The following is a 26,807-nucleotide window of genomic DNA, read 5'->3' on the forward strand; positions in this document are numbered from 1 at the left end:
ATTCATTGAGCACCTAAATTCCATACAACGTTCAGTTACACTACATCCCATGAAATAAGGCTCTTCCCATGAGATTATGTACATGAAAAGTACTTCTGAAGGGTGAATTATTATTTACACTGTCTTTAATATATTTATTCTGTCTCTAGTATATATACAAAATGCCTTAATGAAGAAATAAAGCATCGATATTGCCAGAACAAGTCAATGATGATGAATTCAATTATTATAAAATTAGTTTTACTCAATTAATAACAATAATATACCTACAATTTATTGAGTACCCACATGTGCCAAGTACTGAGGCTGAGCCCTTTTCATATGTTCTCATTTAATTTGTAGAACTATCCTGGGAAAAAGGTAGCATCATCCCATATTACAGATAAGAAAACAGAGCCTTTTTAACAGGCAAGCCACTGAATCAGTGTCCCACAGTTAAGGAATGACTGAGCTAGGGTTCTTAGTATCATAAGAGAGCCTAAGAGAGTAAGTTCTAGGGCCATTATCAACTTCCACAAGGAGCTAGAACACTAAAACATCATCCGGCTACACTATCATGGATCCAGACATTAAAAAGCAACATCACGCATTTATCGAACATTACTAGACACCAGGCAGGAGGTGGGCAGTTGGGGGAAAAAAATAACAGAAATGACTCACGTGTGGTCCCCCTTGTTAATGGAGGCCACACAGGATAAGTACTGTTGACCCAGGTAATATCTGATAAAGGAACAAAGATGTAACAAAGGAATCACAGATTAAATATGATGTGTACTAATTATGGCTCTAGTGAACCACAATGAATATACTAATTTACAATGAAAGAAATGTTCAGTGAAAAGAATTTTTAAACATCACCACCCCCTGCTCCCTCAGTACTCACGCAACAGTTGAAGACTTTCTGGGAAAATGATCTTCTGTGATATTTTTCTTAACTCTAAAAGCAAGAGAAAAATATTTCTGGTGTAAGTGAATAATGTAATTTAAAACAGATTTCGTGGGCTATGGCTGCTGAGCCTGCGCGTCCGGGGCCTGTGCTCCGCGGCGGGAGAGGCCACAACAGTGAGAGGCCCGCGTACCAAAAAAAAAAAAAATATATATATATATATTTCTAAGGAATTGGTGATTTTTGCTTTATTAAAGGGTGAGCAGCAGCAACTCTCCCTGAGACAACGAGAGATGGGTAAGCATTCCAAGTGTGATTCTCTGTTGGGTCAAACATTGCTGTGGGCTGAATGTTTGTGACCCCCTAAAATTCATATGTTGAAGCCCTAACCCTTAGTGTGATGGTATCTGGAGATGGGGTGATTAGGTTTCGATGAGGTCATGAGGATGGGGCCCACATGAAGAAATTAGTGTCCTTGTAAGAAGACGAAGAGAGACCAGGGCTCTCTTGCTTTCCCTGGCATGTAAGGACACAGTGAGAGGGTGGCCATCTGTGGGTCCTGGAAGAGAAACCTCACCAGAACCTGACTGCCAGCACCCTGATCTCAAACTTCCAGCCTCCAGAAGTGTGAGAGAATAAATTTCTGTTGTTTAAGCCACCCAGTCTATGGTAGTTTGTTATGGCGGCCCGAGCTGACTGAGATGAACGTTAATAAAAAAATTTTAGGCTTGAAAATACTCACTTTGGAACAGATGTCCTATCGGTAAAAACAGGTTTTTGTCTAACCAACTGTCTGCTTTTGAGAGGAAGATGTATTGCTTTGGCTATTTCTCCAGTTGAAAGGGTGTCCACTTGAGAAGCACTGTACCTGTCTGGAATAGTGTCATTCGTGAGTCTCCATGATGTGCAAAGCAGAATAAAATACTACAATACTGTCTATGCTGGCACTGAAACGAACAAGCCTGTCTCAAGGGTCTAGACTCCACACTACAGGGGGTTTTTAATGTAAAAAACACAATCTAAGACCCAACATTTCATGGTTCAAACAATAATAGAGTTGCCAATTAAGTTCCAAGGTTTGTGAACCATCGAAAATTATGAAACGGTTGTTCTATTTTGCTCCCATCTGCAGAAATGAAATGGCAGTTGGTAGCAGGCTTACCTGTGGACAGTAGTGTTCTCTCCTCAGTTTTACGGCTGACCTGATTTTCAAGGAATTCACGAATTTGCTGAATGTTAGGTATTTGTCTTTCTCGCTCATGTCTTGCTGATTCTACGGTTCTTAGCACTCTATTCAAGTGGTCACTTGGAATACCGCGTATATCCTGAAGGAATAAAATGTTAAGTTAATCAATTATCCTGGGATGTTTTTCATTTCATGGACATTTGTCAGCATTAACCATGCCAACCTTTCGTCCTTACTGCTGCATGTAAGGTGAGGGATGCCCTGACATATAACACACGGTCCCGGTCCCAAAAGGAGCTCACGGGGCAGTGGGACACATAACGTGTGTGTATGATTGTACGTGACTGGCTAAGGTACGGGGCTGTAGGGGCCAGGACCAAATGCATGGAAGGCGTGTGTGTGACTGATTAACCAACAGTGCAAGGTGTGTGACAAGGACTGAATGAGTCCACAAGGGCTAGAGGAATTCAGGGAGAGGGGCTGTCAGAGGCCCCACTGGGCCAAGAAGCCTTACGGGGGAGGTTGGGCTGTGCCTGAAGGATGGGTGGAGTGAAACAAGTAAAAAGAGGGAGTGTTCCAGATGGGTGGGATCACCTTGTGGGAAAGGCAGGCAATGGGACAGAAACAGTCAAGGCATGTCTAGTGGTTAATGCTACAGAGGAATGGGTGAGGAGAGCAGAAAAGGAGACTGATGCCAAAATGAAAAGCTTAAAGGTTGGTTATTCCACAGATAAGTGAAAATCCTCAGAGGTTTTCAATTAGGAAAATGCCATAATTTAAGAGGTGATTTGAGAAAATTCTTCTGGATTTGAAGGGTATCTAGACAGAAGAAAACCACTTAAAGAGCTATTTATTCATTTATTCAATATCAGTGTCACACACACACTCCCATCTCCTCCCCACCATTCCCCTCAGTCTTCCCCATCCCAGGAAGCGGCTCCACCACCCACCCAGTCGCCCAGGGGACAGAAATCTCCATCATCAGATCAACTGCTACCTCCAAGAAGAAGTTTTCTCTGACCTCAGTTATTCATTCCCCTCTACTTTTCCTTCATTTCACATCCTACAATCGACTGTCATTATGGATCTACCATCTGTTTGTGTGAGCAGGTGTTCAATATGTCTTCCTGTACCCTGCAGCTGGATGGAAAGACCCGATACTGTACAAATGTCAGTTCTTCCTAAATAATACACAAAATTTAAGGCATTTCCAATCAGAATCCCCACAGGGGTTATTCTGGAACTGCAGCAGCTGTTTCTAAAGTTCACTGGAAAACAAAATATGGAAGAACTGCCAAGAAACTTTTGAAATAAGACTAATGAAAAAGGCATGACCTATAACAGATACTAAGGTACAGGACAAAGTTCCTAAAATTAAACCAGTATGGTGTTAGCAAAGGAATAGAAAAAATAGTTGGAAGGGCAGAACCGTTGAAAGTCCAAAAATAAATTCAAATGTACATAAAAATGTCCTATATGATAAAACTGCTATTTCGAACAAACGAGGAAAGGGTGGATTACTCAACGAAAGATATTGAGACAACTGATCCAACTGGAAATAAGGTTAGATCTCTAACTCATTGTTTCCAAACTTAATTGTTAAAGCCCAGATAGACAAAAAAAGTAAACAAACAAAAAAACTATGTAAGCATTAGGAAAAAAATATAGCGTGTTTTTATAATCTTAGGATAAAAGGAAACGTTCCAAATAAAATATATAACCCCAAAACCATATGCAGTCTGGAACTGGAACTCTCACACACTGATAGGGAAAGTGTAAAGTTTTACACTTTGGAAAATTATTTGGCTACACCTATTAAAACTAAACATGTATACTCTTACACTCAGCAATTTCATTCCTAAATACACAGCCAAGAGAAAGGAATGCCTGTGTCCACCAAAAGACATGCACAAGAATGTAATGGCCAAAAAGAGCCCCAAACTGAAAATCCAAATGTCCATCAACAGGAGAATAGAGAAAATGTTGTATATTCATACAATGGCATACTATACCACGAACTACTGCTAAATGAAACAGTAAGTATGAATCTTACAGGAAAAATCATAAGCAAAAGAAGTGACGCAAAATAAAACAGTGTAAGATGCCACTCCTATGAGGTTCAAGAACAAAAAAAACTAAGTCAGAATAGCCATTACCTCTGGCTGGGGAGTACGGAGTTATATTGACTAAGGAAAGCAAAAGAGAGTCTTCTAGGGTATTGGCAATGATGGATCTCTTTCTTGATCTGGGTGGTGGTTCAGATCATACACACAACCCCCACACACACGTACATACAAATCTGTATACACACGTATATGTGTATACACACACATACATTCAGATACATACAAATGCATGCACATGTGTATATACATGTATACATATCTACATACACAGATTTGTGCACACACACGTATACACAATATCCACAGACGCGCAAATACACACAGACCTGCATACACACAGCCACACAAACATACATGCATTGCATGTACGTTATGCACACATGTACATGTGCACATACCTGTGCACATTCCATGCACACACATACTTTTGCATACACATACATATTTGCACATGTGATGTATACACACACACAGGTATATAAATTCAGGTTGTTCAATTAAGTTTGTGTATTTTATGTATGCGATGAAAAATGTAAAAAGCAAAGAGTATATATAACATGATGTACAGAACGATTCAATCTGGCAACAACGTGAAATACAATTCATTCATCCATTCATTTAATAAGGGTACTTAAGCACTGATTTTGTAACAGGCAGTAATTCGGAGTTAACATCAGAATGTAAGCCGCCCTGCAACTGCCTGGATGCAAACCCTGGCTCCTTCGTCACGAACATGTGACCTGAAGCAAGTTACTTCACCTCTCTGTAAAATACAGATGATATTGTCACCTACCTAAGAGATTAGTTTCTATGTTTAAATGAGTTACTATCTGGAAAGCTCCCTGAAAGGTGCCAGGCACCCAGTGAATGCCAGCTGAAGTGTTTAATGCATCATGTCACATTAGCCTCCGATCTCCATATGTGACAGAACTGACATGCCTTCTTCTCTTCTCTGATCCTTTCTTATTTAGAAAACAAAATAGGGAATTCCCTGTCAGTCCACTGATTAGGACTCCGCACTTTCACTGCCATGGCCCGGGTTCGATCCCTGATCGGGGAACTAAGATCCCGCAAGCCACGTGGTGCAGCCGAACAGACAAAACAAAACAGCAAATATTCCCAAAGTGGGTGAACTTACTGCACTAATCCCCAAGGTTTCCAGTTTCTCCACCAAACTCTGCTCCAAGACTGTTCTTATTTCCTTAGTGAGGGAAGGGTTATTCTTCAAAGTTTTCCTTAAATGTATCTTGTTATTTAATTTCTGTTCATTTTCCTTTCCTGAAATAAGTTTTTATAACATATTAAAAAGGAATTAAACAAATACATTAAACCTCTAAGCAGAAAATGGCAAAACACAACTTCAAAACAGCAAGCAAGCATTTATAATGTTTTAAAGTTTTTGAATAGTTTAGTCATTCAGCACAATATATAATGCTTAAGTACTGTAGCTTTTAAAACTACCTTATGGGGATATATGTATATGTATAGCTGATTCACTTTGTTATATAGCAGAAACTAATACATCACTGTAAAGCAATTATACTCCAATAAAGATGTTAAAAAAATAAATAAAAATAAAGAGTCAAGTAATGCTATATATATATATATATATATATATATATATTTTTTTTTTTTTGCAGTACGAGGGCCTCTCACTGTTGTGGCCTCTCCCGTTGCAGAGCACAGGCTCCAGACGCGCAGGCTCAGTGGCCATGGCTCATGGGCCCAGCTGCTCTGAGGCATGTGGGATCTTCCCGGACCGGCGCACGAACCCACGTCCCCTGCATCAGCAGGCGGACTCTCAACCACTGCGCCACCAGGGAAGCCCCAAGTAATGCTATTTAAAAAAAAAAAAAACTACCTTAAGTCTGCTTCAAAACTTCAGTATCTTTAAAGACTTTCTTGATCACTTAATCAAATTATAGCTAGAAAATAATGTGAGAAATAGGTCTCTAGAGAAGCAAAGTCAAAAAAACTTATTTGGAAGTTTAATGTTTAATCCTAAAATTATTCTTACTACTTCCTCAAGAATTCATTACTCCTAAATTCAGTTAGAGTTTAGGTATCATTTAATGAAGAAAAAGCCCTATGTCTTTTAAGTAATTAAGTTTTTATATAATAAATTTATATAATAAATTTAGTGGAGGTTAAGTTCACATAAAATTTCAAAATGTGAAGATTATTATGCCTCTCAAAATACTTACCAAAATGAAAACGAAATTAAAAAAGTCTTAGGAAAAGTATATTTTCCTTAAAACAACCTATAATTAAAAACAAAGAAAAATAACAGGCCAGATTCTCCTAATGTTCCTTTCCTTATTCCTTTTATTCCCTACCAAAAAAACGTCTAGTTTAAGAGGGTTTGGAGAAAGGGGCATGATTACAACGACCTTGAAGAACTGAGTCCTTATGTCAAAGGAAACTGAAGCCTCAAGGAAACAGGCTCAGTGCTGGGTAGTTGAGACCCTTCGTGAACATCCAAAGGCAGATCTGGGAGAATGTGACAATGATACTATTATCATTTGAAGTCTATTCTCCTAACAAAAGAACTTCGCCCAAAGGAGGGGGCACCAGATGCCACTGCCTAGGTCTGGGGCTGCAGGCGGGTCCTCACAGATACTCCATTGTTCCGTGGTCTTACTCACCTCAGCAGATGGAATTTTTAGGTTCTGATGGCATGTGGATTTGCAGAAGATCTTGAAAATATGCCCTTTGGTTAAGATGTTTTCTAAATACTAGTCAAGTCCAGTAGTAAAGAATCTTTCTGTTCGTTAATTAACAGTTTTGCTGAAGGCAAAACTGGTCAAATTACTATCTGTACATTAAACGGGAGGGAAAATCCTGCATGATGATGCTTTTCTATACTTTGCTTTGGTGGCTTGCTAAATCAAAATTATGAAATTTTATGTGATTCTATATGCATCAAAATCAGAAGTAATCTTAAACTTTATACTGTCAGCATTCACGCTGTTGTTTTCCCACCAATGTTTTTCCACTATTCTGAAACCACACACACACACACACACACAAACACTTCTGTCCCAGGAACTGAACCATCAGAATCTAGAGGGCCTGGCTGCAGCCACAGCTGTCACTGGCTTTGGCTGCTGGATGGCCATCAAGTCTGCAACTGTCTGGGGCTAAAAGTAAAAGGACGTACCAGGAGAGAACCTGGAAGTCATGGAGCTACCATGGAAATAGATGCGCCTCCCACCCCAATTAGGCAAAGAAAATTCTTTGGGCAGCATCTCAGATATAAGGAATGACACAGAAGCACAGCTTGAAGAGAGGCTCTGGGACATGGGGCCACATGCAGGGGTCAAGTGATGCCCAGATGGATTGGCCAGTCTAGAAGAGTTGCAAGGCCTTTGATGGCAGTAACTGAATTCATTTGCGGACTGCTCCGGGTTCACCCTCAACCCCCGAAGACAAGTTCATTTTGATGTCCAAGTTCCCCCAAATGATGGAAGATTAAACATTTCCCTCTGTCCTCAAATTCCCTTTACCTGTTTGTGCTCGCTTTGGAAAGCCATTTGTGAATAATTAGAAAACCCTCGATAGGAAGAACTCTTACAAGGCTGGGGCTGGCCGACAGAAGCGAGAGAAAGAAGGTAGAGTGGGTAGGAAAAAATAATAATAAAGTTTTCATGTAAAGGTGAAATGAATTACTTGCAAGACAATCAGAGCTGAAGATTTTAAATAAAGCACGTACTGCTCACCAAGATCAACAAGACAAAATATTCTAGAGATCAGCATTTCCTCCAATTAAAAATTTTAAAGCATGCCCAAGCAGATGGCCAGACTAACGCACACGTGTGATCAGTTACATCAGACTTACAACACACCATTTATGGTAAGCAAATAATTGTAGCACAAAGCAAGTAGTAAAAAAACAAAACAAATGCACAAAAAGCAAAACGAAGCAAAACACAACAGAATTTCTGAGTTGGAGGGGACTTGATCATCTAGTACTCAATCTCCTCATTATTCACAAGAGGACTCTAAAACCAGAGGTAAAGAGACTTCCCCAAAGGCGACCCAGCCAGTCCTGCAAAGGCCGGACCAGTTTGCCTTCCTCCATCTCTTTGTTCTTTGCATTAAACTACGGAAAACAGAAAACCTGGACTTTAGTTCCAGCACTGTCACTAATTAAACTCGACGACCTGGAGTAAGCTCCTAATCCCCCCATATTTCAAGTTTCTGAAAAATAAAATAGCCCCTAAGATCCCTCCTGGCCCTCACATTCTAACATCTTACAGAACGGCAAGATCAAGTCTGTCTCAACACAACTGTCAGAAAGTAAGGATGAAGAAACAGTCTCATGTGAGTTACTTCTTGGTAAAAAGTTGTACTGTTTTTGCAAACCATTGCTAAGATTTATCTGCACAGGCCTTTGCCTGCAAATGTTAGCACAAGCTGAGGCATTTATTGATGGCAATCAATCTGCTGCCAGCATGCTGGCTCCACGGAGGCACCAGAAAGATGCGGTCACTGGTTTCTGTGACAGTGCGCTGGGACTTGGCTGTTCTCAGCGGTCCTCAGCACTTTCTCGTCCCTCACCAGAGCTGTGTCTGAACGCGTGGAGGGTGGCAAAGATTATTTTCTTTCCCAACTCAGCTCCCTAAATGTGGCAACAGCCGATGATGGTGTTTGCTGTCAACGATCCCTAACTCATGCCTTACATGGTCTAGGTAGCCTTCTAAAAGAAACACAGGCAGATTATGCAGTGGGTGAAACCTGGAACTGAAATGGGGATGATGGACAAATCAGGGTTCCTCTTGGAAACCAGCTGACTCGTTTTTAAATGAGTGTGAACTATATGACTTGCGATTCCAGTTTCAAAATTTTGGACCCTATCTATGAACCTCCTGATACGTTTCATAGATTCTTTTGAGAATAAGGGATTTTGGGTTTCAGACATCAATAAATGATACTTATGTAGGAGACAGAAAGCATGTTACATGCAAGTAAAATGAAAATACACATCATGTAGATGTTATAGATATGCCTGATGTAGTCCCTTCTCAATTTGTAGCCTTGTACAAACAAACAAACAAACAAACAAACTGGAAACTGTCTAGAGAACACATAAGCAGTTATAACAAATATCAGGAATTTACATACTAGAACATATAATTTTACTTCTCTTCCTAACAAAAATGACAAAACCAGAGCCCACGTAAATATTAACAATTTGTTTTCTCCTAAAGAAGCGAAATATGGTAAAGCATTATTATTACTAAGGAGAAAATTATGATAAACTGATTCGAACATAATTGTTTTAGGATAAATCTAGCATTAGAAAATATTCTTAATAATGTAAATATTCATAAGCTTCAAAGATTAGTTGGTAGAAAATAAGTTTTATTATTACTACCAAATAAGATGAGGAAGCAGTCATAATCTTAATTATCTCCCCAAACCTGTAACAGCTCCCAAATTCTGCCATTAAGATATTCTGCATGTAAATATTCCACATTCAGAGCTTAGACATTATGCCTTCCTTGTTATTAAAAACAATTTTTGAAATGGGCACTTCACCTATTCATTTCATAGATTCAGGGCATGAGAAATAACTACTGTGATATGAATATTTTTGTATAATTTGGCACACAACTGTGTCGACTTGTCATCTGATCAAAAAATCTCTGCATTGACATAAAGGCTTAAAATCTTTTTTCAAGTTCACTGACACAGGAAATTTCTTATTCATATGTTAAGAAACAGTAAAGTGGGGGAAAAATATAACAGCACATTGGGGGAATAGGATGACAGAATACTACATGTGGATTGAAAATGTAATCCAAACCTAAATGTCTTCCCTCATTTTGATACACTACCATAAAAACCACTGAACCATACTTCCGAGGCTTGGGTTTTAGCAACTAAATGTGATTGATGCAGATATAACCCCTCTTTGTTACCTTTTTCTTCCTCTGAAAGTTCTTCTATTGGTTCCAGTATGTGCGATGAGAATGCCTGTTCTATTAATGAGGAAAAATAAGAATAGTACAAATAGGACGACAGCAAAGTAAAATTAGTTCCTTTCAAACAATTTTGAAAGATATCGTTCCACAGTATTTTAACCATGCCTAAAATAGCAAGAATCTACTGGGAAAAAAATATTAAGGCAGCCAGTTAAAGCTGGTCGCCTTTCCATAGTATCCTCCCTTGCTACGTATTTTCTGTTAACTCCACTCTCAGGAAATTACATTTTAAATAATAAAGTTAAAATTTATTGCTCATCAACTTAGTGCCAGACATGATTTTTTTAAGGCACAAGAACACAACTGCAAAAGATCTCCTTCACTTATCCCTAAAAATATTTTCCTTGTATCTTGACCAGGTGGCTAGATAGAAAATTATTAAAAATATTCAATTTCCAAAGATAAAAAATTCCCAGGGCCTTGGGATTCCCACTTCTTGCCAGCCCCAGGGTCTTTAAGTGGAAGGACCAGAATGGTAAAAGGGCAAGGAGAGGTATCCTGGGGTCAGCAGTAGGAGCAAGACCCATTCTTATACACCTTCGTGTCCCTAAACCACGTTTCAAGACCTAGTTCTGCTCCCAGAGAGTCACCAGGGTGAAGGTGAGGAGATGAGAAACGAAGATGGGCTTTTCCCAATCCCACCCCAGAACAGTGGCCGGTGGAGATGAGGCCTCTGGGTGACTTCCCAGGGAAATGTCACTGTGTCCACACAAGGAAACCCGCAGGCAGCACAGATAAAGCAAACCCCATCCGATCAACAGAGGGAAAGCTCCTTCTTGGTTCTCCAGGTTTTGGCTGAAGGTCTAACTAACCACAGCAGTCAGGTATTAGGCACAGAATGAAATGCAACCAAAAGTCTGACTTAGGAGGTGCCTGGGCCTCTCATCTTCAGCCTGGAGACTGACATGGGGCACCTGCCCAGAGAGCTCTCCACCTGCTCCCACAAAACGGGGGTCATTTCATCCTGCCACCAGACCCCAGGGTGGGCGAGTGGGGAGGCTAATGATAGCAACAATTCCTGCGTGCTCACCGGGCTGCCAGGCACAGACCTAAGAGCTTTGCACGTATCACCTCGGATTTACTACCTCCTACTTGGAAGGTCTGGCTTTTGATTTACTAAAGGGTGTTTCTGATACTCTATTTTAGGCATATACAAATATACACATACACACACATGTAACAGGAATATACAAATAAATACGTATTATATTTAGGTGTTTAAAAATAGGCTCTTACAGCTTGTTCAGCAATCTACTCAACATATCTGACGTTGACTGTATGGGAGAAATGCATTTTAAACTACTTTCAAATGAACTTTCGGAACACAGCCTATAGTAAATAGGAGTCCACTTTAATTTTGAAATGTAAACATGGCCCCACAAAGGAGCATGTAATTCCATGTAACACAACTGTTGAACACCAAAAAGGTGCTTTCATATTTGTTATTCAGCATCAAGATTTTAAAGTTATACAAATAAAGAAAAAAAATGTGTACCTATGTGTGGCAAGGGATGTTAACTAGACTTATTTTTTTGCGGTACGCGGGCCTCTCACTGCCGTGGCCCCTCCCGTTGCGGAGCACAGGCTCCGGACGTGCAGGCTCAGCGGCCATGGCTCACGGGCCCAGCCGCTCCGCGGCATGTGGGATCTTCCCGGACCGAGGCGCGAACCTGCGTGCCCTGCATCGGCAGGCGGACTCTCAACCACTGCGCCACCAGGGAAGCCCTAGACTTATTGTGGTGATCATTTTGCAACATATACAAATGTCAAATCATTATATCGTACACCTGAAATTAATATGTTATACGTCAACTATACCTCAATAAAAAATTTAAAAATTTAAAAAATAAAGTTATACAAACAGACTATTCTACTAGTTTGAACTGCTGAAAACAGGTTTTAGGAGGATTAAGCTAATCTCATTTTTTTAATTCACATGGTTTATATTTTATTGTACTTTATGAAAATGACAAGAATAAAGTTATGAGGAAAAGTTTTATAAAATTTTACAAAATCATCATATGTATTTTATTATCATTATATTACAGGGATAATCCTATGACTTATCTCTTGAGTCAGGATTAATTGTCAAAATCTGACATTTCCTGCAGCGATGAAGAGGGAGGAGGAGGGGCAGATTCCCGAACCTGGGCTCCTATAATAATAAAGGCTGAGGAAGTGAGGTTGACCAGACCCCAGCTCCCACAGCAGACTGATGTCCCAAATTGGGAGGGAAGGCCTGCCATTCTCATGCTTTATAAGCCACAGGTCCAGCCTCCAGTTCCTGCCCCGAGCTGAGATCTCCAGGGTGAGAGCTGAAACTCTTGGGGGCTTGAGTTTCCCCTCCGAACTTGCCAAAGGCCGCCAGAAAAATCCTTATGTCGGTCTCCCACCATTACCTCCAGAAGAAAAACTCCCAGACTTTCACCAAGCCCTCTCTCCACTGGCTGACTCTGTTGGACCTCATCACCCCTACCCTAGAAGCTAACGGTTCGCCAGTGCTTGCTCAGTGGCTTTTGCTCCAAAGGCCTTGCTTCATTCTGTGCGTACTGCAGCCCACTGAAGTAGCCAAGACTCTTCTCCCCATTTGGCAGGTAAGGTAAACCTAGGCCCCTACAGTTTCGTTAGTCAACCGTGAAACCAGACTGTCTGCTTCCAAACTCCAGACTCTTGGCCACGAAGCCCCAGTGCTTCCCTACGGGTGCTGCTGGGTTTGTCTTCTGGAATTTTCTGAATGACACCACCGTCCACCCAGTACCTGAGCTCATCATGTTCTGAGCCTTCTCTCACCTTCGGCCCCCAATCACTTACCACCAATCCCATGGAACAGCTGTTACATCCATTTCCTTCTGTTTCATCACCACAACCCGATTCTTAGGTGAGGAATCTCTTAGACTATTTCTAACATACCCAAGTGATCTCCCAGCTCAGGTTCTTTGAACGCATCGGTCAGGCTAAGCTTCCTGCAGCCCAGCTCTCCAATCCTGCCATGCTTAGCCTCAGAACGTTCAGCCGCTACAAAATGCCACAAGGATGACCCAAACAGTTTCAGCCCAGCACTCAGTGGCTGCCGTGAACAACCTAAACCAGCCTGTCCCTCAGATCTCTTTTTTTTTTTTGTGGTACGCGGGCCTCTCACTGTTGTGGCCTCTCCCGTCGCGGAGCACAGGCTCTGGACGCGCAGGCTCAGCGGCCATGGCTCACGGGCCCAGCCGCTCCGCGGCATGTGGGATCTTCCTGGACCGGGGCACGAACCCGTGTCCCCTGCATCGGCAGGTGGACTCTCAACCACTGTGCCACCAGGGAAGCCCCTCAAATCTCTTGCATACTCTATGCTCAGCCAAACAATTCGTCTGCACCAATAGCTCACATCCAGTGCTTTCCTGCTACCTTTCGCTCCTACTTTTTGCTTTGTCTCAGCTGAAAGGAGCGTGCCCCCTCCCAGGGGCAACCCATGTCTTACAACTGACGGCCTCGATCCAGGAAAATTCCCAAGTGCCCACCCCAGCTCTAAAGCTCCTGGTCAGACCTGCTGAGGCCTCCGCTGCAGCTGCGTCTGGGATCAACACCCCTTTAACGCCCAACCCTGCTTCTCTCACAGGTGTTGTCTGAGAGCACTGCCCAGAGAGCACCCGCAAACCTCCAGCCCGGAGTCTGCGTCCCAGGGAACCCAACCTCAGCCGGTGAGGAATCATGAGCTTTTTCATGGTAAAGGACCTCATCAAGCTTTGAGATAGAACAAAGGGAAAGACAGAGAGGAAGTTGGGCTAATTAACGCTGTGCGATACGTGACCAACCCTCCCTGTGCCCCTGCCCCCCAGCACCCGGGGAAGCTGCCACAGCTGGGGGTGGCCAGGCAGTGGGCCGCCACCAAGCCTCCTCCTCTGCCCCTGCCCATTGAGATGCTCACAAATCAGCTTTGATCCCAATCCAAGGGCTGTGGGCCTCGTGCCAGGTCTGGCTGGCATTTAAAACGAGCATTTCAATCCCAACAGATGCCAGCAAGGGGGCATGGCTGATTCAGGCCAGGGTCCACACAGGACACAGTGCTCTAGGACTGACAGAATCAGCCCCAGAGAGCATTACATGCCTACTGTATGCATCCTTTATCGGGTACCAAAAATATAAAACGAAGAAAATAGGGCCCTCGTGTAATGCCAGATAGGAGGCTCACAAGAACAAGGTGGGAAACAAAAGAAACGAAAGCACGTGTTGAGGTACAAAAAAGAAGTAGCCAGCAATGCCTTGTAAAAATCAACTACTACTACTGAACAGCACAGGGAACTCTATTCAGTACTCTGTAATGGACCTATATGGGAACAGAATCTCAAAAAGAGTGGAAAAAAATCAACCTTAAAAAAGGAGGCAACAGAGAGACTTTAGACCTGACCTAAATAAAATGAATAGAGAATAATTGCTGGAGATAATTTTCTCATATCTTCAATATTAAAGAAATTTCTACAGGTCAAACATACATTTTATCTCTGTTACTGGTTCAAAGGAAAAAACCCTGCATGTTCTAAACACTTGTAAATAGTAACATCCAATATGTGAAGAATTTATGCAGTACGTATTATAAACACATGCCAAAGGGAACCGATCCACCTGAAATGATCTTAGGAAAAAAAATAAGGGGCAATAAACACTTCATGAGTCAGTCAGTGAGTAAAAACGATAATTACAAAAGGCCATGATATATGGGCCAAAATATTTATGAAGACAAAAAAGTCCAACTCGACTGACCATGGATTTAAGTCCTAACTAACAGGCTGAAAAGAAAAGTGGAATGAAGTAATCATTAGATTCCAGAAGCATTTGTAGGTAAGGCAGGAAAAAGGTGGTCCCCCTCCCATCCTAATTCATTTAATATACAGCAGACCTTAGGAAAACAATATATGAAAAAGATACTATAAAAACTATTAGCACCTTAGCTGTATAAAAATAAAACATGTCTATAAATATTCACCCTGTCTACTGGATCAGTTAGTAACAATTACCAGTCTGTGGCCTAAATATTCACCCTGTCTACTGGATCATGTTAGTAACAATTACCAGTCTGTGGCCTGGGCCAAGAACTGGATCCTGGCGGCAGTTCCATCCAGTGGTTCCTACTTTTTTCTTTTGGTTTCCATCACATGTCTTTTCTAGCTTTTTTCCAACCAATCACTGAAACTGTTTGTTTAAAAGAGGTGACTTGCTGCCACATTGAAAGTTATAAAAACAGTCACATATGCCCTGTGGCATGTGCTGGTTGGCTGGTCTAGTAGAAAGTCATCCTCTTACCCAATACCTATGACTTTCCCCCAAATATCATAAATGATCCAAGTACTACCCAGAGCTAAAATCTGTACATGTGAGCCCAGCAGTAGATACGTTTTATACTTTACGACTGGTGGGTATGATCAGTTCACAGTAGCATTATGTAGGAAGACTGCAGTTTCATTAACTGTTTTACATTCACCAAAATGTTTTGTTTGCATAATTACCCCACACAGAAGCACTTTCAGTTAATAAGTTACCTAACTCAGGGTGGAAACTGTACATAAAACGCTGAGGCGTTGCTGAAACTTACCATGTGCCATTGTTAGACTTGACTTAGCATCCAAAGTCTGTGGGGCTGGGGCATTCACTGAAAAAGCATAAAAAGAAAAAGCTCACAGCGTTCTGTAATTATAGCGTCAGCACCTGAACATGATGACAGCCAAATACTCGTCAAATTAGTCAAGATATATACAGACGATGAGGGACAAAAGACAAAGATATTACCGACTAACCTAAACCAATTTCTAAATAACAGCCTATTGAAATATAATTCACCCTCTTAAAATATACAATTCAGTGGGTTTTAACATAGTCAAAGAGGCAAACTATTATACATAGGATGGATAAACAACAAGGTCGTACTGTATAGCACAGGGAACTAACTATATCCAATACCCTGTGATAATCCGTAATGGAAAAGAATATGAAAAAGAATATTTATGTATAACTGAGTAACTTTGCTGTACAGCAGAAATTAAACACAACATTGTAAGTCAACTATACTTCAATTAAATTAAAAAAAAATACAGTCACAGAGTTGTACAGCCGTAACCACTACCTAATTCTTGAACATTCTCACCACATGTACACCTCCCAAAAATACCCGTATCTATTAGCCCCATCTCTCCCTCCCCCCAGCCCCTGGCAACCACTGATCTACTTTCTGTCTCTATGGATTTGCCTGTTCTGGTCCTTTCATAGAAACGGAATCATACAATTAGATATGTGGTCCTCTGTAATCGGCTCCTTTAACTTAGCATCGTGTTTTCAAGGTTCATCCATGTTGTAGCATGTGTCAGCATCAGCGTGTACTTTTATGGCCAAATAATGTTCCACTGTATGGACAGATAACGTTTTATTTATCTTTTCATTAGTTGATGGACATTTGGGTTGTTTCCACTTTTTAGCTATTATGAATAATGCTGCTATGAATATTCATGTACAATAAACCAATTAAAAAGACTACCCCAATCACTGGGCTGGAAGACACCGTGAGAAGGCATTAATTCAGCCACAGCCTTCAGAGAGGAGTACACCTGATTCAAGTAAGACTGAACACCCTGTACTTCAAAATATCTCAGAAAATTAGATTCCACAGCCTCTCTTCCAATATTTGACAATTCCTATCGGAGATTCCTCTCTCAACTATTTATTTATTTATCTATTAGTTTACTGACTCTTTCCCGAGCTTATTAGAATAGATCTTTAATTCTAATCCTATTCTAAAAAATACTGGCCACAAACTTCAGCTACCCTATAGGCATACAATTTTGTCTTTACAATGGCTAGTGTGAAAGTGTTCAACTCCTAACTATGGGTAAACTGCTAACAATTCTGGAAATATGGCCTTCAAACCCATTTACAACTTGCTAATCTAGACCCAGGTTTGGTAAACTACAGCCTGTGGGATATACCAGCCCCTACCTGTTTTTGTAAATAAAGTTTTATTGGAACACATTATTGTTCCAATATTGTGCTAAGTATAATTAAAGTATAAACAATAATTGAGTGTCTTTTAAACTTCCATACTTCTCTGAAATGCTTCTGTTCTCCCCTCAGCTCTACTCCTGGCACTTAAACTACCCTCTCCTCCTGAGTACCTCTCAACCTCTTCAGCTTCCAGAAGCAACATCAAGAGGCCTCAAGAAGCAGCTGAGCAGTTAAAACAATGAGCCCTTTCCAGTCAATTGTGCCAAATTCCCAAACACGCTCATCAATGTCCTTTCATCATCACAAGTCCTGGGCCCATATGAATGGTTGTTCAGTGCCCGGCCTCAGTGCAGGCCCTCTCCCCCGTTATTCAGATCCTGTACACATGCTTTCTTGAATGGAAACAAAAATATTTCAACTATTTATTATTAAGAAAACAATCTGTCCATTTTGAACTGTACAGATTATGTCTTTTTGGATTCTGGCCAGATCCTGACAGCTCCGGAAGACAGCTGTGCTGAGCTGACTTCAAGTGAGCGACTGGTGGGATCATCGCGTCAAACCCTGCAGCACTGGGTCTCAGTGATGCCAAAATGTGGTGGCCACCACACACAGTCACGTGGTCACAGTGTATGACCTTGGGAAAGCCAAGAGTACAAACTGCAGCGATGGCGAAGAACTTCTAGTTGTTCCTTTATTAGGCGAATAAGGTTAACAGGTAAGGTGATGAGGTAACAGTAAGGTAACAGGTATGGCTAACCCAAATCACACGGATATTTACAATATTGGGTTGTAGAACTAGGTCAAATCCGGGAACCAAAATAGATCATTATATAATCTCCAAACACACTGATGTTCAAAGACATGTCTCTAAAAATAGTAAGTAGAAGTGATGTACGGGTTTAGCACTTTAAAAATATCTTTAGAACCCTGAGCCTATTATAGAAACTTACTAGGTACAGTTGGGGTAGTCGGCTTAGATTCAAAAGTTTGCCAGGTTAAAGGATTCCCTGAAATAACAAAAAAAAGTAAATTAATAACAAAAATCACAAGTTATGGGCTATATTTTGCTAGTGCATATCCTAATATTTCCCCCCCCAAAAAAGCAATGAAATTTACCAACATATAGCGACTTACCAAAAAAAGATGTTTAACATACATCTTTTAAAGCTAACTTTTTTCTAAAAGTTATTTTTCAAATGTGTATGCTGTCTAAGTAATTATACAGTTATTCCTCACTACCTGAACTCTTACTATTCCAAGAGAAGTTATAGGGAACCACCACCCTTCCCAAACCTTTATCTCAAAACGAGGGAAACAAGTGTGTAGGTCAATGTACAGGCATACCTCATCTTATTGCACTTTATTGTATTTCGAAGATGCTGCATTTTTAACCAATTGAAGGTTTGTGGCAACCCTGCGTTGTCAGGTGATGGTTAGCATTTTTAGCAATACAGTATTTTTAAATTAAGGTATGTGCATTTTTTTAGACATAATGCTATTGTATGCTTAATAGACTACAGTATAGTATAAACATTAACTTTTATTATGCACTGGGAAACCAAAAAAATTTGTGTGACTCACTTTATTGTGATTATTGGCTTAATTGCAGTGGTCTGGAACTGAACCTGCAATATTTCCGAGATATGCCCGTATCTCCCATGGCCCCCAGAAACAGGGAGGAAACCCAGCTCATAACACCCATTATCAATCCCCAGTTGGCATCCCTCAAGTAAACAAAGATGCCTTAATAACCTGAGATGTACAGGAACCAAGACTGGGATCACTCGGAAGAAAACCGGGCAAAAGGCAAGCTTTACGCTGTATTGGGAGACCCTGCACTTCTGGCTCCCAGCCCCCCTTCTAGACTAGCTCTTGAATGACACGGAGATGGATGGCTATCACTGCTACCATCAGTAGGTTGTATATCCCCCCACTATACTTAGAACAAACCCGTAACCCCAGCCTACCACAATGCAGAATCGTGCAGCAAGCCACTATAGCACTTTAGGATAATTAAGAGTTTAATATTAATAACGATAGCCAACACTCATGAGTGTTTAACAGGTGCTCTTTATACATGTTCTCCCATTTCATCCTGTAACAAGCCTAAGATGTAATTACTACTGATATTCCCGCTTTAGAGCTGAGGAAACCGGGGCAGTGGCTCACAAAGCTACATAGTGCCAGAGATGGGAGTTGAACCCGGTCTCCCCAGACTCCGTACTTTTAATCATAAGGCGTCTTATTGCACATCCATCCAGAGGTACACTTACTAAGCATGTATTATGTGCATGACGATATTCTGATAAAAAGGATACGAGACCATTCTATGACCGTTTAGGTATTTAAAATTCTTCAACTCTCTGGGTTGTGATTAGCACAACTTAGCACATCTTAGCACTCATGAACCATCGCGGCCCAACATTCTTCTGAAGTCCAGCACACGGTTAGGGAGGCCCGCCTTGCCTCCAGCGCTGGGATCCTGGTCCACTTACCTCTGGGTTCACTGACACTGTTTAATGGTTTACTGGTAAACTCTTTAATCTGCAAAGAAGAACAGTCTTTCAGTGATCCATGTTTGAACTAGACGGGGACATAACTGGATAATGGACAGACACTGTACTCAGTAAATGACCCTTTTCACTAAATCCTCCAAAGACACAGGACATGTGGACTTTAATGACATGGAGGCAAATGTTTTATAAAAGCAACATTTGGATTCAGCTGCTTCTTTTGGTAAGGAATTACCAAAAGAAATTTTAGCTACCTTCACATTTATTCTGAATTCTAACTGAATAAATCTGATTGCTCTACGGTATTTTAAAATACCTTTAAACATTATTTTATTTACTTATACAAACAACCACAGGGGAAAAAATATTCTATCTTCCTTATCTTATCCATCTTACAAGTGCTCTAAAATAAAAACACATGTTCTTAGATAAACTGCACTGTTTACATAAAAATGGTGCCAATATTACTCCAAAATACCTGTTGTCTCTGAGTGATGATCAGCTCCTTCTGCTCCTGGAGCCTCTGCCCTAGCTCTTCTATCCTTTTCTTGTAGAATACATTACTTGCATTTAGATCATCTATCATTGAGGTTCGAAGTTTCTCTATATGTGACAGGAGCTGGAAAAACCAATGAAGAAAGGCATTCATCTGCAAACTGCATGTAAATTTCTTCTTTTGGCAGTTTGTATATACATGCCGTACCTTCTTGCTGGCCTATGTTATCTACACACTGAATAACTCTCTGATCACCGTGTATGAAGGCCCTGGCCATACAAGGGGCTTCATCTCTGTTCCCAGGGAGCTCACGGCCCAAGAAAGCCAACACTGATGATGTGAACAGCGGAGGGAACCTGAGCTGTTACATGAAATCACACAGGGATGAGCAAGGATAAGGATCAAGGCTTCTCCCTCAGAGCAGCTCCAACCCCACGCAGTACTGTTCTCACACATCCACATGCATCATCCCAGCTGGAAAGTGCACTCCCTGGGCCGGAGAGCCCGCTTGAATTATTTTATACGCCCAGCAACTAGCAAGGTCTCTGGATCTTAGCAGGTTCTCAATAAATATTTACTGAGAAATGGGAGGTGGAGGGCGTTGGGGGTAGAGGAAAAGAGGAAGGGAGGGAGGGGGAGGGGGAGGGGGAAGGGAGGGAGGGAGGGAACAGAAGGAAGAGAAGCAGAAAACAGATCCAAAGATGCACAGATTCATCTTTTGAGACTTAACCTCAGGGAAGATCAAATACTGGACAAGAATTCAAGAATTTGTTTTCAATAATTTAAGGAAACATTCTTAAAACAACTTCGGAAGTTGCTTAAACAGAAGAGAAAATACCCTTGGTAAATGGCACTAAGGATATTCCAAGCCTACGGCCTGAAAACAGAGACAGGGATGTGCAGGTCAAATAAAGGGGGGTAACTGTGTCTGAGAGAAGCACAGAGAGTGCCTGGAGCAGCATTTCCTAACTGGCGAGGTTTTTTTTAACAGACACTCAACACGTGTAGAGGCTGCGTTAAGCATTTCATCTTGTTGAATCCACACCACAGCCTCATGGATCCAAGTTTTGACCTCGTTGTTCAGATGGGGAAACTCAAGTCTAGAGAGGTAAGTAGCTGACCCAAACGCCGACAACTTGAGCGGGAAGAGCCCAGACTTGAACTTTCCTGTCTTCAAAGTCAACGCTTTCAAACTTAGTCTACGTCATGAAACGCATTAATGAATTGTACTTGCGGGCTTCCCTGGTGGTGCAGTGGTTGAGAATCCACCTGCCAATGCAGGGGACACGGGCTGGACCCCTGGTCCGGGAAGATCCCACATGCCATGGAGCAACTAAGCCCATGTGCCAAAACTACTGAGCTTGTGCTCTAGAGCCGGCGAGCCACAACTACTGAAGCCCGTGCGCCTAGACCCCGTGCTCCGCAACAAGAGAAGCCACCGCAGTGAGAAGCCCAGGCACCACATTGAAGAGTAGCCCCCACTCAGCGCAACTAGAGAAAGCCCGCACGCAGTAACCAAGACCCAACACAGCCAAAAATAAATAAATTAAAATAAATTAAAAAAAAAAAAGGGCTTCCCTGGTGGCGCAGTGGTTGAGAGTCCGCCTGCTGATGCATGGGACACGGGTTCGTGCCCCGGTCCGGGAGGATCCCACGTGCCGCGGAGCGGCTGGGCCTGTGAGCCATGGCCGCTAAGCCTGCGCGTCCGGAGCCTGTGCTCCGCAACGGGAGAGGCCACAGCAGTGAGAGGCCCACGTACCGCAAATAAAAAAAAAAAGAGAGAGAAAGAAAGAAATCACCAAATCAAAAAGTAACAAAAATGTACCTATCAGAATGGCCAAAATCCAGAGCTTGCCAATATCAAATGCTGACAAGGATGCGGAGCAGCAAGAACTCTCATCCATTGCTGGTGGGAATGCAGAGCGCTACAGCCACATGGAAGGCAGTCTGGCAGTTTCTTACAAAACTAAACATACTTTTACCGAACGATCCAGCAACTGTACTCCTTGGCATTTACCCAAAGGAGCCAAAACCCTATGTCCGCACGAAAACTGCACACGGATGTCTATAGCAGCTTTATTCATAATTGCCAAAACCTGGAAGCAACCAAGGTGTCCTTCAGTAGGTGAAGAGATACATAAGCTGTGGTCCATACAAACAATGGAATGTTATTCAACATTATAAAGAAATGAGCTACCGAACCATGAAAAGACTTGGAGGAACCTTAAATGCATACTGTTGAGTGAAAGAAGCCAATTTGAGAAGGCTACATACTGTATAATTCCAACTATATGACATTCTGAAAAAGGCAAAATTATGGAGACAGTAAAAAGAATCATGGATCGAGGGGAGGGAGGGAGGGATGAACAGGCAGAGCACAGAGGATTTTTAGGTCAGTGTCCTGTATGAGACCGCAATGATGGCTGCATGTCACTATACATTTGTCAAAATCCATAGAATGTACAACTCAAGAGGGAACCCTAATGTAAACTGTGGACTTTGGGGGATAATGACATGTCAGCGTAGGTTCATCGATTGTAACCAGTGTACCACTCTGGTGCAGAGTGTTGATAAGGGCGAAGGCTGTGCATACGGGGTGGGCAGGGGGTATCTGGGAACGCTGTGTATTTTCTCCTCAACGTTGCTGTGAACGTAAAATTACTCTAAAAATAATCCATTTATATTGAACAGAAAAACAATAAAATAACACCAAAAAGTTAATGCTCTCAATCCATACACTGCAGGGTCTTCCCTCTGAAGTGCTCTGTGCTCACAGGAGGCCGGACAAACAATAGGTTGAACCAAGTTAAAAGGGTTTCCTGAGTAAGGACTAAAAAGAACCCTACATATCCCAGTGGATGCTAAGAATCTCCCCCCAGGAGGACACTGTCAGGAACCTTCCCCACATTTTTACAGACTACTGGAAGAGTACCCCCAAAAGCAGTTTGGGAAATCTGGAGTTGGAAAACAGAAGGAAAAGCCAATAAAAATGTACAGGGCTCTGGGCGGAGGCTGAGAATCAGCAATATGGGGACTCACTGCAGGGCCCAAGCAGAAAGGGTACGTAAGAAAAACTAAGGGATGGCATCATTTTGATACTGGAATTGAGAATTGACCAGAAAATGTGACAGTCTAAGAAAGAGATAGCCAGAAACTATTTCAAAAGGCCTGTGGCCCTGGAGCTCATTTCTTGTGACCTTCTACCATTTCAAGTTTTCCACTGTTTCTCTACCAGCCACCTTACTCCATCCTCCTCTCCTTCCACTGCGTGACCATTCTACAACCTCCCAACTCTAAGAGTCTTCTGTTGGGTGGAAAAGGGCATGCCATCATTTATCTGTGGTTCCCTTTGAACTCCTACCAATGTTATTTAAAAACAAAACCAAAAAAAGACTGCCAAGAATCTAGGTAAAGCAATAAAAAGTTGGCAAACGCAACTTCCCTTAAACAGAGAAATACAATATGTGCATTGTAGGAACGGGAGGCACCAATCATGTGGAATAATTAATAGTTTGGTCTCAGGCACAGATTACTAAACCTCATTGAATCTGCCTCTCTGTTAGCGTTTAAGAGAAATGAAGGAAGAAGCACGCAGCTTCTGAACAAGCAAAACCAACAGACAAGGGAGCAGCGTAGCCTGGCGGTGGCACAAAACCTCCACGCTCCCAGCACGTGGGGTGAGGGGCCTCACTCACAAGCAGGTCAGGCCTCTCCTTCCTCCAAACCACTGGCAGTCAGTCTTCCTCTCTATCACCACCCACAGTGGCCAAGTGTAAACCTCTACAACTTATACTGTACACTGTATTCCAGCCAGAAGGCGACTTACGTTCCCACAAGAGGCTTAAAGGAACGAGGACTAAAATCACCCCCTATTAAGAAGGAAGCCTGAATTCTGTCCCTAAACCCCAATGCTCTAAGAACACCCTGAAGAACAAAAATAGAACTTCAAACTGTAAGAGCCGTGGTTCAAACCATGGATGCAAAGCACAATCGTCGGGGGTTTGCTGGTGTTCTTACTGTTGTTTCCAAACTCTGCATGTCCCAGACTTACCTACTGAATCAGGCCTTCAGCGGGGAGAGCTGGACACCTGTATTTTGGAAGAGCCTCGGGTCATTCTGAAGGATGTCCCTGGTTAGGAACTACTGCCTTAGAGCATCTTGAAGGAAAGATTCAACATTCTTAGAGAAAAGCAACTCCTCTAAGTTGTCACTGGCCGTTCCCCTCCTCACCTGGTTAAGCGCCTAAAGCATGAAAGGTGAGTAAGGCAGCGAGGCGGAGGTTAAGAGGACCTGCTTCAAATATCACGTCACACCGACACACAGCTCTTTCCACCCTGTTCTTCTGAACTGTACAGTCAGCATCTCCCCATCCACACACAAAAAGCCTGTGTGATCCCCGTGTTGGCCACCTATCAACCTTCTGCATTCCTTCAGCAAGTATTTAACAAGCACCAACCACATTTTAGACACGTTATCGGATGCTGAGAATACAACGGAGGAGTAAACAGAGCCCTTCCCTCCCAGGGCTAGTGATCTGGTTGAAGAGACAGACAATAAACAAGTAAACAAAGTATTTAAAACAGTGTTGAGAGCTACACTTGTGAAGCGATGAGGATAATAACGGGAGGGGACCACCTCCCTGGATGGAGTGGTCTTGGGGTGACTTCAGGTCTCTTGAAGGAGGAGAATGAAGGCAGGAGAGATGCTCTCCTACTGGCCTTGAAGACGTCACAGCCAGCCTGTGAACGGCGGAGCGGGGGGTCTCACTCCCATGGCTAACCGTAAGGAACTGCACATCGCCAATCATCTGAACGGGCTTGGGAGGGGCCCCGGAGCCCCAGATGAGACCACACGCAGCTGACACCTTGAATGCAGCTTGTGAGACCCCGAGCAGACAACCCAGCCAAGCCGTGCCTGGACTCCTATCCCATGGAAACTGGGAGATAAGAAATCTGTGGTAATTTGCTACACAACAGAGAAAACCAAATCAGAGGGGAAGGAGACAGCCACATAAAGAACAAGTGGAACAGTATGGAGGTTCCTTAAAAAATGAAAAATAGAATTACCGTATGATCCAGCAATCCCACTACCGGGCATATACCCTGAGAAAACCATAATTCAAAAAGACACATGCACCCCAATGTTCATTGCAGCACTATTTACAATAGCCAGGTCATGGAAGTAACCTAAATGTCCATCAACAGATGAATGGATAAAGATGTGGTACATATATACAATGGAATATTACTCAGCCATAAAAAGGAACGAAATTGGGTCATTTGTAGAGATGTGGATGGACCTAGAGACTGTCATACAGAGTGAAGTAAGTCAGAAAGAGAAAAACAAATATCGTATATTAACGCATATATGTGGAACCTAGAAAAAATGGTACAGATGAACTGGTTTGCAGGGCAGAAATTGAGACACAGATGTAAAGAATAAACGTATGGATACCAAGGGGGGAAAGAGGCAGGGGTGGTGGTGGTGTGATGAACTGGGTGAATTGGGATTGACATGTATACACTAATGTGTATAAAATTGATGACTAATAAGAATCTGCTATATAAAAAAAAAATTAAATTAAATTAAAAAAAATTAAATTAAAAAAAAAAAGTGGAAGGACCTCCCAGCAGCGAAAACAAATGTAAAAGGAGAAAAAGGCCACACGTTCTACAAATTACCAGAAGGCCACCGTAGCTAAAGAGAGTCGGTTCAGAGAGAGGTTCAGGATGAGGCCACGGTGGTGGCCGACAGCCAGATTATTTCGGCTGCTCTGCAGAGAGCAGATTACACGAGAAAAAGGCTGGAATTGGGAAGCCAGTTACTGGGCCCTCTTGGAAATGGTGGGAGCTCAGCGGAGGATGGAAGCAACAGAAATGTCCAGAAGAACATGGATATGAGCTACTCGGCCGGACCTGCCAATAGCCTGGAACTGGGGGCTGAGGGAGTGCATCTGAGTGGACTAGGGTACCATCAGCCAAAAGCAAGACACCTCTGGGGACAAATCCAAGAGCTTCACTTTAGACATGTTACATGGAAGAAGCAGTGGAGATGTCAAGTACAGAGCTGGCTACTTCATCTGGAGCTCAGAAGGTGGCTTAGACTGGAGAAAGAAACATGGGCGTTATATCTACACACAGCCCAGACACTACTCCCCTTTAACAAGCTCTCTGTCCAATTCCTGGAGCACCAGAACTATGAGAAATACATTTCTGTTGCTTATAAGCCACCCAGTCTACGTTGTTTGCCCAAAAGGGGATACAAAGGGCTACAAAACACATACAATTTAAAGTGAAAAAATCAACAGATGTTTTCCTGTCTTAAAATCTCAAATAAATCTACTTTACATTTTTTGCACTATTGTAAAAGCATTTTTTTTTTTTGCGGTACTCGGGCCTCTCACTGTTGTGGCCTCTCCCGTTGCGGAGCACAGGCTCCGGGCGCGCTGGCTCAGCAGCCATGGCTCACGGGCCCAGCCGCTCCGCGGCATGTGGGATCTCCCCAGACCGGGGCACAAACCCGCGTCCCCTGCATCGGCAGGCAGACTCTCAACCACTGCGCCACCAGGGAAGCCCTGTAAAAAGCATTTTAACACTTAAATCTCTGATGTACTCAGCAGAAAAGGAATAGGTGTTACA

At 42.3% G+C, this 26,807-nt stretch overlaps 1 protein-coding gene across 2 annotated transcripts in view; it reads right to left on the reverse strand.

The window, feature by feature from the left end:
* The window catches only part of DZIP1 (DAZ interacting zinc finger protein 1), a 54,042-nt gene that overhangs the window by 5,934 nt on the left and 21,301 nt on the right, over positions 1-26,807 (reverse strand). For both annotated transcript variants that reach the window (XM_060129147.1, XM_060129146.1), the window contains 9 exons: positions 20,152-20,292; positions 19,656-19,704; positions 18,111-18,167; positions 15,758-15,814; positions 10,123-10,182; positions 5,337-5,476; positions 2,049-2,211; positions 1,629-1,758; positions 884-937 (listed from right to left, as the gene is read on the reverse strand). In XM_060129147.1, the coding sequence (XP_059985130.1) occupies positions 884-937; positions 1,629-1,758; positions 2,049-2,211; positions 5,337-5,476; positions 10,123-10,182; positions 15,758-15,814; positions 18,111-18,167; positions 19,656-19,704; positions 20,152-20,292 (851 nt within the window). The remainder of the gene's footprint in view (positions 1-883; positions 938-1,628; positions 1,759-2,048; positions 2,212-5,336; positions 5,477-10,122; positions 10,183-15,757; positions 15,815-18,110; positions 18,168-19,655; positions 19,705-20,151; positions 20,293-26,807) is intronic.

This window comes from Lagenorhynchus albirostris, chromosome 18 (assembly GCF_949774975.1).
Source record: "Lagenorhynchus albirostris chromosome 18, mLagAlb1.1, whole genome shotgun sequence".
Lineage (NCBI taxonomy): Eukaryota > Metazoa > Chordata > Mammalia > Artiodactyla > Delphinidae > Lagenorhynchus > Lagenorhynchus albirostris.